The sequence below is a fragment of the Styela clava genome, chromosome 6 (genome assembly GCF_964204865.1).
Source record: "Styela clava chromosome 6, kaStyClav1.hap1.2, whole genome shotgun sequence".
NCBI classification, from domain to species: Eukaryota; Metazoa; Chordata; class Ascidiacea; order Stolidobranchia; family Styelidae; genus Styela; species Styela clava.
This window is the reverse complement of record NC_135255.1, coordinates 7,525,195-7,542,869: the sequence shown is the minus strand read 5'-3', so window position 1 is coordinate 7,542,869 and position 17,675 is coordinate 7,525,195. Positions and strand designations below refer to the sequence as shown.

Below are 17,675 nucleotides of genomic sequence, written 5' to 3'. Positions count from 1 at the left end.
TATCTCCATTACATGTTGTGAGAATATTATACATTCCAATAAGCTGAGAAACTTCTGTTGACTCATTGTCAATCACAAGAAGTTTAAGTAATTGTTTGGAACATTCAGCTGGTCTGCTCAAAAAATAAGAACTTAAAGCTTTCCAAGAAAGTAAGGTTCATTCGATGCATGGGTGCAAAGATAGCCACCTAGTAGGTACATGGCGCAGAAGTTTATGAAATTCCGTCTTTACAAATATATGAAATTCTATAAGAGTTTCTCGTCTTTTTGCTGACATTGAGACATGACTGTAAATTTTCAAGACAATATTTTCAAAGTCAACATTCAAATTTCTTAAAGCAAATTTTAATGTATTGTGTACAATGTGTGCACTGCAGTTAGCCCTAATAATACCATCATTTAGTGTGCGAACATTAGTATAAAGAGAATGTTTTTCTCCAAAGTTGCAATTTGCGTTATCAGCACTTAAACAAGAAACTCTTTTCCAATCAAGTTATAAATTGTTCAAAGTGTTTTTCAAACGAGTGAACATTCCATCCGCACCTTCATCTGCATTCTCGAAGAAATCAATATTATAAGTAACTGTGCCATGTCCCAAGCTGAAATAAATATTTTTTTGGCTATTTGAGCCGGACTAAAGCAAAATTAAAAAGAATGAATAAAAGCTTCGAAAACATAAACGGAGGCGATTTAGGAACGGAACAATATCAAACACAGTAGCCTACTATAACTATCGGGCAAAACGATGTTGGAAAAAATAAAGGACAATTATCATCTTAAAAAGGACAAGGACAAAAATCTCAAATAAAGGATTGTCCTTTGAAATAAAGGACGGTTGACAACCGTAATGGTAACTGAAAATGTGGACAGTTTCCTGGTAGCTCTTTCAATCCAATAATATACAGTCCTCCCTTTCAGTGTTGAACTCACCTTAAAAAATGGTACTGTTAATGGTACTTTTATTATGGTACTGAATTGGTGCTATACAGGACTTTCTTCTGGTCAACTAATAACAAGAATGATAACATAGCAATGGTTGACGGACGCGATGTTTGCGCACCAGCACTATGGTAAAGCCTTAGCTGTGGTTGCTGCAAAGATCAGCGGAAGATCGTACGGAGGTGGACTCGAATGGCGGGATAAAGTGTTTCCATTTTTCATCGAAGTGTAAATTAAAACAAATTAAAATAAGACAGCAAAACTTGGTGATATATATATATAATTGGTCTCCTGAGGCTTGTAAAGAATTTGATAAAGAAGGTAGCGTTCAGCGACTACTTGCATCTTAAATTACTAAAACTTTAAAATTGATTGACTCATTAGTTGCGGTTGAAATAAGCATATATGAGATAAATATCTATGTGCACAATAAAGTGAACCGATTTGTATTGCACATTTTTAACAACAAACTCACTTTAAATTTTTTACGGGGAGGATTTCTGAGACCAACCACAGACAAATTAAGGAAATCAGACACCGCTTTCTTGAACAGTGAAGTAAGCTATACACTCACTATATAAATATCTACGCGCACGGCGAGGTAACCTGATTTTTATTAAAAATATTTGACAACGGATCTAATATATATTCGTTCCGCTATATATATTCAATTTGACGGGATCAACCTTTCCAAATTTGCGAATGCACACAGTGGCTATCAATTTCAAATGGCATGTATAGCGATCAACAGAGACTTTTATGCTAAACATGGTAGGATTGGTGTCTGATATGATAGCAAGTTTCAATCGCCATATCACAGGAAATTTGATGATTGGGAAAATACCCATCCCACGGTTAGATAAGAAGGTATGCTGTAACCAATGACATTAAACAATGACATTGGTTAATGTCATTGCTGTAACCTTTGAAGAAGTATCACTATTTGAAGAAGTTTATAACACTACATTGTTCCCCAGTTTTGCGAATTGAATATTACTGTCGCAACTTTACTAGCTTCTAAATGATTCAAATAGTCGTTCATTGTTTGACAGGAAGACTAATAAATAACATCGAACAATGCCGCGAGCTAAGTTTTCTGAGAAGATTTTGTAGTCCCAGCGTTTAGGACACGTGTGCTCGTATTGCCTTGCCTGGGGCGGGGTCTTTTGCGACAGCCAATTAAATTGCGCCAAATTGTAAGTTTTTATTATGATGTCAGAGTTGTGCAACCAGGCGTCACACCAGATGAAAACGTTGATTCGTTTCCGTGGTTTTCAAATGAAGGTTTCATGCAACTTTGTTTTGATGTTTTAGTCTACCAGTATCGTCTACCAGTAGCGTACCGAGATTGATCTATTACCGTACCAATAAAAAGGGTAGCCTCTGTATGCGGTTGTGGGGATAGTCGCAATCCAGCAGTCGGTGATTAGGTAGACTATACCGGTACCGTGGTTCCAAATTCACTTTCGTATTATGTGTGCATTAGTCATTTATGTTGACTGAAATTGTTAATAGTAGGTACCGTACTGAGTACGGTATAGAAGTCTGGTAACCGGTACGGTACCGGTACCTGCTATGGCAGAGTAGTTCACACAATGAAAGAATTGACATAAGTTAAATTTTATGTCAGCATGTCTGCATGTAGATTACTTACCGTACCATACTGACTTATGTATGATAATGTAATGCAACCTCAGAATCCTTTTTTTTGTAATTTTCTTAGAAGATTTCATCAAAACATAATTCAGTGATTGACTAAACTTGGATCAAATTTCTGATTTCAATCTGTCTATTCAAATTTCTTACTGTTTTAACGAATCCTGCATTTAAATAATCTCTTCATATATGTGTTGACGGTCTGAAAATATAGCAATGATGAAAGCATTAGGTAAGTATTTAGGGTACATATTTTGGGTGTAACGCCTAACGAAAATGTGATGTAAAATGAACGCTGTAGCTGCTCAAATACTGAAATAACACCCAACAAAAATTTTAATGTAAAAAGATCGAAATTAAACCCGTATTGTCTTAAAATGTCCCCGTCGAAAAGGTGGACAACTCATCTTTCCTCTTGTGAGTCGAGTTGTCCGCCTTCCGTTTGTCCCATGCGTTTAGTGTATTGTGTTCGCGCAAGACAGACTTTTATTTTTTAGAAAAAAATGAAATTTTGGGTTGTATTTTCTCATCACATTTTTGTTTGGCGTTATTTAAGCATTTACAGCATTCTGTTTCACACCATATTTGTGTTGGGGGTATTTAAGCAGTTACTGCGTTTGCTTCAGGAAACCCCATATTTTTAGTCAATTTGTTCTGCAATTTGATTTCTGGATTAGATTTTCATGTCATTCAAATCAATTCCAAGCTTGCCTGATGGTAGAGGTGGCAATAAATGTAATTGAAACCGCAATTACAGACTTTTTTGCTTGCAGTGCTCGTGACTATCAGAAATTATTATTAAATTTCTTTATACAGTTCTGGACTTTATTCTGTATTCTTGATGATAATTTTTGTTTCAGGTTTCTTACTGGCATTGGTTTCATATACAAGTGCACTATACAGTAGCGGTGATGATGTTGTCGAATTGACATCAGCAAATTTTAAATCAAAAGTTTTGGACAGCGATGAGCTTTGGCTTGTTGAATTTTATGCCCCATGGTGCGGACATTGTCAACAGTTGGTACCTGCTTGGAAAAAGGCAGCTAAAACATTGAAGGTATGTTTTTTGTGTGTTGGAGTTGCCATTTGTGTTGGTACAATGCTAACTAAATATATTCCTGAATGAGATACGAGAAATTTTCAGGAAAAATGATTACTAATCATGTTACTCTTATGTATTTTTGAAAGAAGTACATGATGGCATAAAATGGCCCCGATGCCTGAAAATGTGACCCTGAATAGCGACAATTCTACAATATATACAGTATTAAAATTATATCTGCACTGACAAAATGATACATTTAAAACTTTTACAAATTAAAGGGTGCCGTAAGATTGGGTGCGATAAACGTATATAAGCGAAAAAAGTTAGCAAGAAAATATAATGTCACCACATCTGATGTGCCTGTAATCATGGCTTTCGGACATAACAGAAGCAAGGGTTCAATTTATAATGGTATATATATAACAAACATTTGGCATTTATGTGGTGGTAGGGAATGGTCATGCTACAAACCTATCTAGTGTAAATTGGTGATGGTCTGAAGGTTTTGGTATTTTTTTTTTCCAGGTTGGTAATTATTCAAAAAATAGAAACTCTTTGATAAATTTTCCCGCGTTTTTCATTTTTGGAATTTGTTCTCATTTGGGAAAGTTCAACCCAGATAATAGTAATTAATTGTTTGTTTGAATAGTTTGCACGAATCATACTTATCATTGATGCATAATATGTGGCGATATCATGGAGAAAAAAATTTATTATAAGTGTGTGGCATATAGTTAATAGTTTTTAGCTGACATGGTGTGGGAAGATTGCTTGCATAAAGGTTGGAAGATATTTATAACAGAGAGATGGCCAAAACTAAATAATATTTTTAAATATGGCATATCGAATATGTTACAAATTGGGTCATTGGACAGCTGAGATTCAAGTTCAGATCAATGCTGACATTCACTAATATCCGTTCTTTAGTCTGAATTTATTTGACACATAAGAGCAAGTCTTGCAATAAAAACGTCAGGCATCCTGATTTGCAGATGGCATATACAGTGATACCTCCGTAGTCGAACATAATTCGTTCAGGATTGGTGTTCGTATATTGATTTTTTTGGCTTAAGAAACAATGTTTATTATTTTAATATGTTCTTATGCATTCCAAAATACCAAAAATATTAGTAAAACATGTACCTAAACAACAATATTTATTTGAATGTGTACATATTTAAGATTAAACATAAAAAAGTTGAAAATATGAAAAGATTTGCATCATTATTGATACCCTTGAGCACCGGTTACATGGCAGGAATATATGTTTAGAGGATTGAAGGGGGGAGGTTACACCTTTATCGCTATTTTTTTGAGCTATAATCAACGCCTAATAAAGGCAAGAAAAAAACACTAAATCACAAAAGTTTCTCTACATGTTTAATCCTGTCATAATTCTGACTTGAACTGATGCTTGTTGAACGGTTGAAATTCTGCCTGGTAACGTAATCTCAATAGGCCGCGCACTCGGCTCAGGTGTTAGTGCTCCCGAGTTTATGTTTGAGTACGGCAGCATTTTCAACACAAATTTTTTGATTGACTACCAAATTGTTAGTGCCGAGTGGTTCAACTACTGAGGTATCACTGTATCCGAAAGATTCATACATGCATGTTTAATTAGATTAATGATATATATAGTATCTAGTTGCTAGTAGTACTATCATAGTCAATATTTTTGTAGGGTGTTGCGAATGTAGGAGCAGTAGATATGACGGCACATGATTCTGTTGGAAGACCATATGGTATCCAAGGCTTCCCAACTATTAAAGTTTTTGGATATAATAAAAATAAACCAACAGACTATCAAGGTACAGTTATAATTTCATATCTTTAATAAGACATATTTTTTGGTTAAGATCGGGGTGTAAAAAATCCTGTCTGACTGAAATTTAAAATTCAATTAAATTTTAATTTTAAATTAAAAATTTAAATTAAATAGTTGAAATAACAATTTAAATAGTCGTGATTATCTATAATGTTTATATTACATATTCATAAATCATAATAATAGGTTATTCATAAATCATATGCTCCAATATGGTTTTCAGGATACAAAATTCACACTATCAGAAAATTTCATAAATCCTATATTCAATACTGAATCATAACATTGAAATTTTGTTGCAGGTGCCAGAAGTGAAAAAGAAATTAGTGACTTTGCTTTCCAAGCTTTGAGAAAAATGGTCCAAGATAGAGAAAGTGGTGGAGCAGGTGATGATCAGGAACAAGTGAGTGCCATTTTTATTATAAAATACCAAGCTTTGTTTTAAATGAATGCCTTTCATAATCATTCATGATGCTTCTTGCAGGGCAAAGGTAGACAAGAAAGTGGTGGAAATGCAGTTGTCACGCTTAATGATAATAATTTCAAAGAACTTGTTTTGGACAGTGATGAACCTTGGCTTGTTGAATTTTATGCACCATGGTGTGGTCACTGCAAACGGTAAAAATAAACTCTATTATTTTATTGTCTTCTCCTAGAAGAGACTCATCTGAACAGTGAAGCAGGGGTTTTCCAACTTTAATACAAGATGGCCAGATACAAATAACTGGTAGAAACTGCGGGGCCGCGCCTTTAGTTAACATATGCATTCTATAAACAAATTTTAACATCCTATTGATAAATTTATGAAAATGCTCATATATTCGAACTGCTTGATTATTCTGTAGATTAGAACCAGAGTGGAAAGCTGCTGCTAACAAACTGAAAAATGAAGTTGGAGATGCAGTTCGAATGGGTGCAGTTGATGCTACTGTTAGTCAATCACTTGGGAATAAATATGGGGTGTGTACCAATATATTGATAAACAATATTTTTGTTTACTTCCATATGTCAGGGCGTCAACTTTACATGAATTTTTTACAAGTCTTTTTTTCTTAAAATCATGTATTTGAAAATTACTCAATGTGCGGAATAAATAGAAAATAATTTACAATATTATTATATAAAAAAATCATGTTTTCAAAATGTTTTTGGGGCCTTTTTTCAATTGTCCAAAACACATGTCTCCATGGCTATATTCTATCCTATCTTGTAAAACTACTCATTTTTAGTTTGAGTTTATTTAATTCTGATGTTCAGGTTCGTGGCTACCCAACTATAAAAGTGTTTCGTAAGGGGGCTAAAGAGAGTCCTGAAGATTTTCAAGGTGGAAGGGATAGTTCTTCTATATTCAGTGCAGCTATGGAACTCTATGAAGAAAATGTTGAGCCACCAACTGTAAGTTTTTTTCTCGTTTAGGGAGAATAGTTTTTATATGGAATACCAATTCATGCTCCATCATGCTTGAATTAGCCATGTTATAGTAGTAAATTGAATGTTTTCTCTGTTCAAAGGACGGTATTAAATGACTTTATTTATATTTTATTTCAGATTGATGAACTTATCTCCGCAAAGGTGCAAGAAGATAACTGCATTGGAAAACAACTTTGTGTTATCTCTTTTCTTGCAGACATTCTTGATACTGGTAAGTAGAATTCAGTTGTGTTTTATGCACAAGTATTTTATTCATGATAATGAAAATAATATATTTCTTAATCTTAACCAATTTTTGTATTCTGTTTTATGTCAAATGACTTGTGAATGATATTAAACTATTTCTGTGCAACTAACTTTCTGCCCGATAGCTAGCTTTAAGAAACGATAAGGGAAACTAATTTATTCCGACTTTGATGGATTCTTGCAGTTGCAAATGTGATATTTAATTCTTCTTGACATGGAATACTATAAACAAAAGTTAAATGTTCTCCATTAGGTGCTAAAGGTAGAAACGAAGCATTGGAATTGTTGACTACTATGGGAGAAAAATTCAAGAAGAAGCAATGGGGATGGGTGTGGACTGAAGCTGGAAAACAAAAAGATTTGGAAAAAGCTTTGAACATCGGTGGATCTGGTTTCCCTGTATGTATGATAAGATTTTTCAATCATTCAAAGCACAGCACTGTGTTTCTGCCATCCAATATGGGCTTAGAGAGGGAAATTCATTTGCGCCATTGTTAATGCAACTTAATGACTCCAAACACTGAAAAAACAGCAAAAAATAACAAATCTGATACTATCAATTATTCATGCTTTGTTGTGGCATAAAAATACTGAATTGTCTTATCAGCCAGAACATTTAACTAATCACCTTATCTGAATAGAAAATTATTTTCGTGAAATAATAATTAGGTGTAGGTTATATTTCATTTATTTCTCACAGGCAATGGCGGTCATTGTAGACAAGAAAAAATTCTACACTGTTCTTACTGGACCTTTTAACAATGATGGCATTGAATCTTTCTTGAATGGAATTTCATACGGTAGGGCAGGTAGAAATTCTCACGCTCTACCTGATTCTCAACTTCCAAACGTTGTGGATTGTTCACCTTGGGACGGAAAAGATGGACAGGTATATATCAAAGCTGATCACTGATTCTAAAGCGAGTTGGTTCATTTATGTTGGCTTGACAAGCTACAGGGGGGGATGCATAAGCCCTAGGTAATTTTGGATGTTTGATCAAGGATTGTGGGGTGTGCCGCATCATGCTAAACATCAGGAATACGCTTGCCACTGCACCTTTGATTACCCTTACCCTGCTTTGGTTCGCCGGTTCGAATGCTGTGTGGGGTAATTATGTTTGAGAGTATTGCTGGACTCCTCACCTTCGTAGGGCGGTTCAATTAACCGCTGGTCGGTTACGGCTTCTGCACCGTCAAGGCCATGCATCTGAAACATAACTGACTAACTAATCCCATACCCGACATGTACTGGTACAGTATAACTGGACGAGAGGCAGTGATTTGCCATACGATTATACCATCTTATCAGCTTTCCCCTTCATAGGATAAATATGTAAATCCTAATCTTACTTTTTGCCAAGAGTGTTTTTCATTTGTGAAGGATACGTTGGGAAAAAAAGGTCCCGACCCGAAAATGTAAAAATTCTAGTCATTTTACCGGTATATATATTTTCCAACAGAACTGAACAGAGTTACAAATCAGAAATATGTATTTATTCTCTGTAATTTCAGTGATGCATTTTCTTCTCTCGTTCATACTATGTTTTGATTTTTTCTACAGTTACCTCAAGAAGAAGAAGTTGATCTTAGTGATTTCAAATGGGATGATGAATTGTGATGCAGTCGTATATTTTTCTGTAGGTCATGTCTAACGAGAACAAAAATTTGACCAGACCAAATATCGTCCTAGCACCAGAAATATATTTAATGAACCCTTAACAATTCTGGAACCTCAATTTTGAGATTAATGTGCCTTGGTGCCTATGGAAGCATTATTTTTTAAATTGTCTTAAGAGCATATAAATGGTGGAACTTAATGAAAATGGAAACTTGTATTTTACCATACCTAATATTGGGTTTTTTTAATGGAAGCTGAACTTGAAGCTTTTCAATGTGTGAAACTGAAAACTCATTTTTCATGCAATTAGTTATTTCGTTCTGATCTTTTAGGACCATTTGCTCTACTCAACCATGGATTCATTTAAAATCTACTTTCGTTCATTATATTTGTGTTATATATTGATAGTTAATGATTAGGTGACAAATGCAGTTGAACTTTTGATGTTTCTCCACTCCTTAATAAAGCTCAACTGTGGAGGAGTTCTGGTGAACCTTGGTCTTCTACTGCGCATCAAAGTGAAGATTGTGTTTTCAACAAATAGATATATTATGCCGCTTAATGCCATGTTCTGTGTTGGTTCTGCTGATATGAGTCTATTGCATTTAAATTATGGTTGGAATTTCGAATAGCCTAATCATTGGAATTCCCAATATAGCATTTGATTGCTGGCAGACTGAATGGGTTGTGCGAGGGCTGAGGATAGAAATTGTCGTGAGATTTGTTGCTTCCTGGTCAGTTTTAACAGCACTGGGTAAGTCCCCCAGAACTTTAACACTGGAACTTTTCGGCGTTTTTTTCAAAGTTATGTAGATTTGTTTAAATTGCACCAGTCCCTGTGTTGGAGCTAACTTTTGGGCACTGTAAACGCGTTTTACATCTCGGATTGCTGCCTGTTCACCAAATTCTGCACATAGGGGCATGTACGAAAGAGTGCAAAACCCGTCACCACAGCGCTCACTACGCAACTGGTTGTTGGTGACAGATTCATTATACAAGCTAAAGAATTTCATACTTCCTCATTACAATGTGAATCTGGCAGCGGCGTGGAGAATCTGCTCCTTTTTTTTAGTCTCTCTTGGCAGATAATTGAGTAAGTCATTTGGATGACAGAAATCACTTAACTCAATCACGGCAATGCATCAACAGCTATCTACTAACGTTCTTATCGCATGATATATCTTAGCCACCATCACTTTCCCCAACTGGGGGCGCAGAATTAATCAGTTTGCCGAGGAGGGAGGTTAGTCGCCGTGCGGTCTGGAAGAAACTAAAATTTTTGAGGAGCAGCTTATATAAACTAAATCTCAGCCAGTTGCAAGTCGGTGAACTCCCACAACGGAAGAGTTGGAGACTAGAAACTCTTTGATTATTTTTTCGGGCGAGCTATCTATTGTCAATCTTGCGGAAAAGATACTCAGCACAACACACATTAGTACTGGCCAACTAAGTCTCAGTAAATTTTAAACACTGAAAAAGCTCAGTACATTTCATACAAAACGATGGCATCGATCAATGTACAAAAAGAAACATATAGAGATGTGATTTGTAATAATGATATTTCAACGACTGAAGATTAACTGGATTTCGGTTCTTTTTTCCCGGTCACATTAAACTGTAGTGGCAGCACAAGGCATTCTTGATACCCGTATTCTGATCAACTTGCACCCAAAAGGAAGGACCTAATATGCTCAACTGCTAATTACGATGTGATAGAATGTTTGAAATGATATATCCACAAACAGAATACATCAATCAAGTCACAAGCTCTGTTCATGCCTGGCCCAAATACTGAGAAATAGACAAATTTATGGACCATATAATATTTATTAGTTCTTATCACATCAATGATCCGCAGTTGCAGACGGCATACTTCTGATGATATCACTGTCACCTGCAAAAAATATGAAACTTGAGAATTGAATATCTAAACATGCCTAATCAAATGGGCTTAGCCTCATTATTGCATTTAAAGATTAAAAAATAATATTTGTATGCAAGTATTAAAACTGGTCACATATTTATTAATAACGTGAAAAGAAGTCTTGCCTTGCAATTGATATTGCTCTATCATATACATGAATCAAACAATGATCAAGAATGACCCACATGTAGCAGAAGAGCATAAAATAAATCTTAAATATTGGAAGTGGATACAAAATGAGAAAGTTCTACACAGACATACATTTCTGAGTGATATTAGGCACAATTGCTAGTTACTACATTATTAAATGAAACAGGCATAGCTGAACTAATTGTTAACCAATGTTTTACACTATTTCCCATAATACCTGGATCTGTGATGGTCAGTGTGCAGACACGGAAGTATTTTCCACAAGCTGTTCCTAACTCAATATTATTGCCTGAATAATGGTGGACTCCAGTTTTGGCCAGCATAGCATAATATTCAATTTCAGATTTCCTGCAAAAAAACGAATGGAACGTCATGCTGAATAACTGACATGAAACGCGGTTACAGCAAGTAAATAGGGTTGAGCAGTATACTCAGAAGTAGCCCCGACTTTATGAAGACGATTAGACATCTAAGTAGGCATGTAATAAGTTTATAAGCACGTGAAATTTTTTTTTCTAGACTCAAGAACCGTGCCTTTGTTACAATGTCTGTACCACGAAGGCACGAATATATACAGGTATATTATTAGTGTTGTATAAACATCTGGTGCAACGTGTCTTTTCAATCACATCTCTTGGTGTGATTCTCCATAAACAAGCATGAATCGAAATATCTTTGGAATATGTTATTATCATTATTCATCTATTGCCCTCTCAACCAGAGGGCCATGATTAACTGCTGGGCCACAGGCACATTTTCTGGTGGGCCACAAACCTACTGAAAATTGCAAGAGTTATTGATGAATTTATTTTCATTTATATCCCTATATTTTGATTGCAGTAGCAATAAATACTGCTGCTCTTATTCGCTGCAAGAGTGGTAATTCTCATCTAATTATTAAAGTGAAAGTGTATAAATTGCGAGAAAGATTTTTTTTTATAGTTTTACCCTGGCATGGAAAAGTTAATGGGCCGCAGAAATTTTTTGCAACAACCGAAAAAAAGGTTGGAGAACCACTGATCTAATGAACAATTTACAAATCAAATCTTTCAACAGAAGTGAAGTCAAAACCTTGTATCACTGCGATCCAACTGTATTATATAAATAAATAATATACATTTATGAATCATCAGTTGTTTATTTCCCTCTAACTTTTTACCAGCATGGTACAAAAGCAACCAGACTGGCCTTATTCTGTGAGGTTTCATAATATATATCGATTGAATCAGTGTTTCCCAACCTACGGGTCGCCTGAATATTTACTCAGCTTGATTTTTCAACAAAAACCTAAAAGTTTCGAATTCTATTTTATAGTAAGATTTGTTTATTTCAAATTTGATTTGGTATTGAAGTGTTGCTTAATAATAGTAATTACATGTGTGGGATGTATCATTGCGTGAAAACTTGATAATATTTATTTTGCAGTAAAACCACACTGACACAACGATTCTAAAAATTCACTCATGGCTAACACTCGCACTTAAAGTAATTACTGGGGAAATACACGTTATACAAAATATTTAAGTTTTTATATTATTCATTCAATTTTGGTCATAAAGTACTACATGCCGTTAGTATTTAAGCATATCCTTGGGCGATGAGATTTTAGAAAATTAACAATTTGTTAGTCCTGAACGAACCAAAAGGAATCATGGCCCAGTCAAATGGATGTAGCTGGCAAATCAGTAAAAAATTATTCTTAATACGATTTTTTCTTATTTCTGTCGTAAACTAGTTTATTTTAGGAATATATTCGCTATTCCTGAGAATATTTGGAATCTGAGAACTGTGCCCTACTGACAGGTCTAGGAGCCGGTGAAGTATACACAACTACAAAAAAAGATCTTAATATCATACCTTAAGGCAGGACAGTTCGAAGCAAGAATTACTAGTTTTGCTTTGCCTTGTCTTAAATTTTTAAGAGTCTGTCTATACCCAAGATTGTACTTTCCACTCTTCATAACAAGTTGCAGTCTTGAATTTATATTTTCCAACGCCTTTTTCTGTATAAAAGAACTTAAGATATGGATTCGCATCACTAGTGATTAATGAAGACTGTCCATATTATGGACAACAGTCTACAATAAACTCAAAATACTGAAATAAGCTAAGCCGTACAGTCAGACATTTAAACTCATAAGCTGGTCATTGAAGAACCATAAAGAACGTACCTGTTTCTTTGACGCCACCATCTTGCGAGCTCAAGGTGGTTCTGGCACCTAAAATAGTGGTAATAATGATTAATTATGAAATATAAAATAAAACCAATGATAGAAAAATACGTTAAAAAAGGAAAATACGAACTCACTAAATACTGAATAAACCACGCGAGGAAATCGCAACGAAAAGAATGAACCACGAAATTCATGGGTTAAAGGTTACGCTGACTGTGGTTCCGTTATGATAACAAAACGGATTTCGATGGATTTGATTTTTGGTATCGTAATTTTTTTTTGTTAAATTTGCTTGTAACAAAGTCGTGTTAGTTTTAAATATATTAATTTTAGTGGAGGAAACTACAGTAAAAATAGCATCTGCCTGCGCAGTATAGAGAATTCGTTCATTTATGTTAAGATTATTAGTGTGTATGGTATGGACATATTTTATACGCCTTTCCCAGATATTTTCAAGGAAAGAATTGAAAAAAGATATTGCTACCCTACTGATTTTCTGATAAGTTTCTTTTGATTCTGCTCATATTAGATTAAGTTGGGTCAAGTTATTTCCCAATTTTTTTCCATTTAATTTAAAGAAAGATAAGGAACAACTCAACTTATAAGTATTAATGATTTTGTTTATGCGAGACTAACTACCTCTTCTATGCTTTTGTGCCGGCGGATCCGTGTGAACATAATGCAAGGGTGCTGTAGCAAAAGTAAAGATAACTATCTTAAGTGATTCACAAGAGTCTTGCTCTTATAAGACTCTTATAGGTAATATTTTTGTAATTTCTTCCGAAAACAGCAAAATTCCTTTTTGTGGAAGAATCCCCCTTCCCCCGAATGGAAATTCAGACGTAGTCAAGTAGCGCATTAAAGTCATTCTGCATTCTATTTTACCTAAAAAATGTCAGAGATACCGTTGATGTATATAAATACTGATCAAAATGTTTATTTATGAACGACAATTTACGAAAGCCATAATTTGATATGATAGGTAGGTTTAAAAAAATATTATATTTGGAGAGCTATGGACCTTTCCCCGACCTTTGACCCCCAAAAAATTCTCCATATACTTCACCATTGCAAAATTTTCGGGGCTATTTTAAGAGTGTTTTTGCGAGTTGGCGTCTGTAAAATGGGGTATGTTTCAAACCATCAATATGATTCATCGCATACAACAATCTGTAATAAAAGTACCGCTAAAGAGTTTCAGCCTAGTCTATCACAGCTATTTCTACACTAATGGACCTTTCCCCGAGCAACGACTTACTTGTTTACTTCGTGATATTGGCCAATCAACAAGATGAAAAAAGTGACGTAACAATGCTCCCTTTTGGCATTCGCTCAGACACTTTTCTCACTCAGACAGATTTTCAAGCGAGGTCGTAAACATTACCTCGTTTGCCTGAGCGGATGCGAAAAGGGAGCCTTGTTACGTCACTTTTTGCATCTTTCTGATTGGCCAATGCCACGAAGTAAACAAGGAAGTCGATGCTCAGAGAAAGGTCCACGTCCATAGACCTATGTGAAGACATAACAAAAAAGTTACCTCTTCGTTCACATATTTATCCCGGAGGAAAGGAAAGTCGATGATACGCCTTAAGCCTCTGGTCCGTTTACCAGTATATTTTGGGTATGGGATTTGTTAGCCAGGTATTTCTTTTAGATGCATGAACTTGATGCTGGAGGAAGCCATAACCGACTAGCGGGTTACGTGAACCACGAAGAGTCCGGCAATTCTCTCGCACATAATTATCCCCGCGGGATTCGTACTTAAGCGTATTCCTAAGGTTTATCACGATGCACCACACCGCAGAGCCTGGTATCTGCTATTCCGGCGCTGTGGAATCTAATAACATGGATTACGACGTATCATGTGATTCCTAACACCCATCATTCTGAGATTAATCAATATAGGTAGGATATAGTCGGTAGGCAGAATGTAAAATAAAAAATAAAAAACGCCAGAACTTTATTGGTATAGCAGACTCATCTGTTGCTAACGCTTGGCAATTACCATTGCGACTGGGGGGATCTTTCATTTTCAAGTTAAGCCACTTTTTGTGAAGGATTCACTTCACTGAACATGCTTGACTCAATGTTTATGTTACCTGTTTAGAACTTAATAAGTTTTCTGAAGAATTCGATATTAACATTATCGTTGAATATTTAATGACACGCGTAAATAATGGCGTCTTGTAAGCATATAGCCTGTAGCCATGGTTTTGTCTATAGAAAATTGTAGATACAAACACAAAACAACAAATACTGAATGATTTATTTAAATTTATTACAAAAATATTTCTCGGGATATGGCTGACTCCACCCGAAGCTATTTATGCAGCTAATTGAGACGAAATCAATTGTTTTGTGAAATCAAAATTATATATTAATGAAAATTGGCGTGATAGACGACGGCAACAAAAACATTAATATGCTTTCCTCGTTGAATGTATCCGCTGCATTGCCTCGTGGAAATACCTTCTAATACGCATCTATATGTGCACTATTTTAATAAAATCTTATTTGTTTTAATTAAAAATTGTTTCATCACTACCAATGATAAAAAAGTTGATTTATCAATCCCATTTGCAAAAACAGTACTTCTGGATCTTAATGTATCATCTTCTGGACTTGGAAAGATTTAGCATATTTATTACCGCGTTTTTTTTTTAATAATGTATTTCAAACTGCTCTCAGAACCCAGATAAGTTTACGATATATATATAACATATTTGAACGATTAACAAAATAAAATGAGGTGATACCTTTTAATGCAGTAGCTTGTTCGAAAAACATACGCAAACATTAATACCAAATTCATGAACGTGAAATGTGATTTAAAGAGTTTCTATTTTTAATTATGCGACATTGAGTGGCAAATCGGTTTTAGGTTGGAGTTTGTAACCCAGGTTTATACCGAATTCTGACCTTAGAATTTCAATTAATTCACTATTTTCACATTTTCGTTTCTCAACTTGAATCATCATGCTATTAACGTATTTCTTTTTGACATAGGTATACCCATTTATAAATCTCCTATGATATCTGTCCTGTAGTATAGCAAGGCAGTTGGAAGTCGTGAATGGGTGCTTTTCTTGTGACAAAACAAAGGCCTTTTCGAATTCTTCCATTGGCTTTGTTTCCAATTTAAACCCGTATATTACCATCCAATCCTTGCTGGTTTGGTATCGACTCAAAGCTTCATTAGCTTTTTGATTGTGTTTGATAATCTGTTTTTCCTCGTCCACTTGATTTTGCCATCTTTTTTCGACTACATAATAGCCATCGTCGTGCTTGGCAACTTTGTAAATGCCACTAGGTTGAGATTGCTCTAAAGTAGGTACATGCATCAGCAACGGCAACACAAAGGAAGCACCGTTCCAACCTACATCTGTCAACCAGGTCATTCCATCTTCAAATGTTACTAATAAAATGACATGATGACGGTCATGTCCAAAGCAATCATTTTCAACATCGTAACCATAGCCCATATATCTACTGACATTATAACCAAGCTTCTCCAGCATCCACTCCAAAATCATATTCAGTTCAAGACAATTACCTCCCCTGTGTTCATTAACAATTCTATTGAAAGTTACTTTCAAATCATAGGGTCGTGTTGCTCGTTTCTTCTCCGCAAAATTATCCAAGGTTTCATACGGTATTGTTGATACAAATGACAGACAAAGCTCATTTAGAATATCAATACTAGTGTGGTCAATCGGTCCGCAATAATTCATCCGTTTAAATAGTTTTTCTACCTCCATTTTAAGTTCTTAAACTGGAAACACCAGTCAATTGAATAAATGAGACACTTGATAAACTATTGTCTGGTAATTTAAAAATATTTATCAATACAAGATTAAATATGTTTCAAAGATTTCTAGTCCAACCGAGGTCTCGAATCCTCGCATGCTGCTTTTTACTACTGTAACGTTTTACATTGCATCAACGTTTAAAACTGGGTCAATAGAGCATTTGCAGATTGACGGTTCGCGTTTTGTTATCGCCGGCGCATCCTTTTGATCAGTTGCTACTTTATCACGCATAAGTGAGCATGTAATCCGTGACCATTCGCTCGGTTTCCTTCCCTAACTTTTTGCAAATATAACACTCGTTTAATTTCATAGTAAGCATACTTAGCCACCACTGTACCTCTATTTCGAGTCTGGCCTCGTTTTGTATCAAACATTAAAGTAAAATAAGAAACCAACTACTAAAAACTGCCTACTTCTAACAAAGGCCTAATACAACTTAACTGACCGATACCACGCCTGGTTTAGGTAGTACGTTAGACAGTTAAGTTTTATTGCGTTTATACCGGTATGTGGCGGAAACATTGTACTAGCATTTCCTTTTTATTGAGATTGATTAATTGGGGGCTCCTAATTATTATGGAGAGAACTTCATCGCAACCTATCCTCGCAGCCAGCCCGCGTTTTCAGTCAGATGTTGCCAGTGGCTATTTACCGATTGAGTGGGTGAACATTGGTTAATGAACCGCATCTGCACGTCTTTATGGATACACTTCACTTGGCGTACATCATTTGCGGTGTGACACTCAGTCCAATGCTCATTGATCTCTCAGCATTGCATTAATTCGCCTTAGTCGCTTCTGTCGCTTGATCCTTTTATCCTAACTTATATATTCAAAATCAAACTTTTTAAAAATGTCA

The 17,675-nt window shown here is 35.3% G+C and overlaps 3 protein-coding genes across 3 annotated transcripts; 1 reads left to right on the top strand and 2 right to left on the bottom strand.

Annotated features, from left to right (window-relative positions):
• Positions 1-2,647: 2,647 nt before the first annotated feature.
• Positions 2,648-9,242, top strand: LOC120331818 (protein disulfide-isomerase A6-like). The gene is made up of 11 exons (XM_039398974.2): positions 2,648-2,827; positions 3,456-3,652; positions 5,322-5,448; positions 5,768-5,868; positions 5,950-6,083; positions 6,311-6,425; positions 6,723-6,860; positions 7,014-7,107; positions 7,396-7,541; positions 7,843-8,031; positions 8,704-9,242. Exons 1-11 carry the CDS (start codon positions 2,812-2,814, stop codon positions 8,758-8,760), a joined length of 1,314 nt encoding a protein of 437 aa, XP_039254908.2. The 5' UTR covers positions 2,648-2,811; the 3' UTR covers positions 8,761-9,242.
• Positions 9,243-10,567: 1,325 nt separating this feature from the next.
• LOC120331822 (large ribosomal subunit protein eL30) lies at positions 10,568-13,216 on the bottom strand. The gene is made up of 5 exons (XM_039398981.2): positions 13,143-13,216; positions 13,006-13,053; positions 12,692-12,837; positions 11,052-11,182; positions 10,568-10,654 (listed from the first exon to the last, which is right to left on the bottom strand). The coding sequence occupies exons 2-5, from the start codon at positions 13,024-13,026 to the stop codon at positions 10,605-10,607; spliced, it is 348 nt and encodes a 115-aa protein (XP_039254915.1). The 5' UTR covers positions 13,027-13,053; positions 13,143-13,216; the 3' UTR covers positions 10,568-10,604.
• A 2,634-nt stretch (positions 13,217-15,850) lies between these two features.
• Positions 15,851-17,289, bottom strand: LOC120331820 (arylamine N-acetyltransferase, pineal gland isozyme NAT-3-like). Its single transcript, XM_078113622.1, has one exon. It carries the CDS (start codon positions 16,764-16,766, stop codon positions 15,858-15,860), a length of 909 nt encoding a protein of 302 aa, XP_077969748.1. The 5' UTR covers positions 16,767-17,289; the 3' UTR covers positions 15,851-15,857.
• Positions 17,290-17,675: the final 386 nt, after the last annotated feature.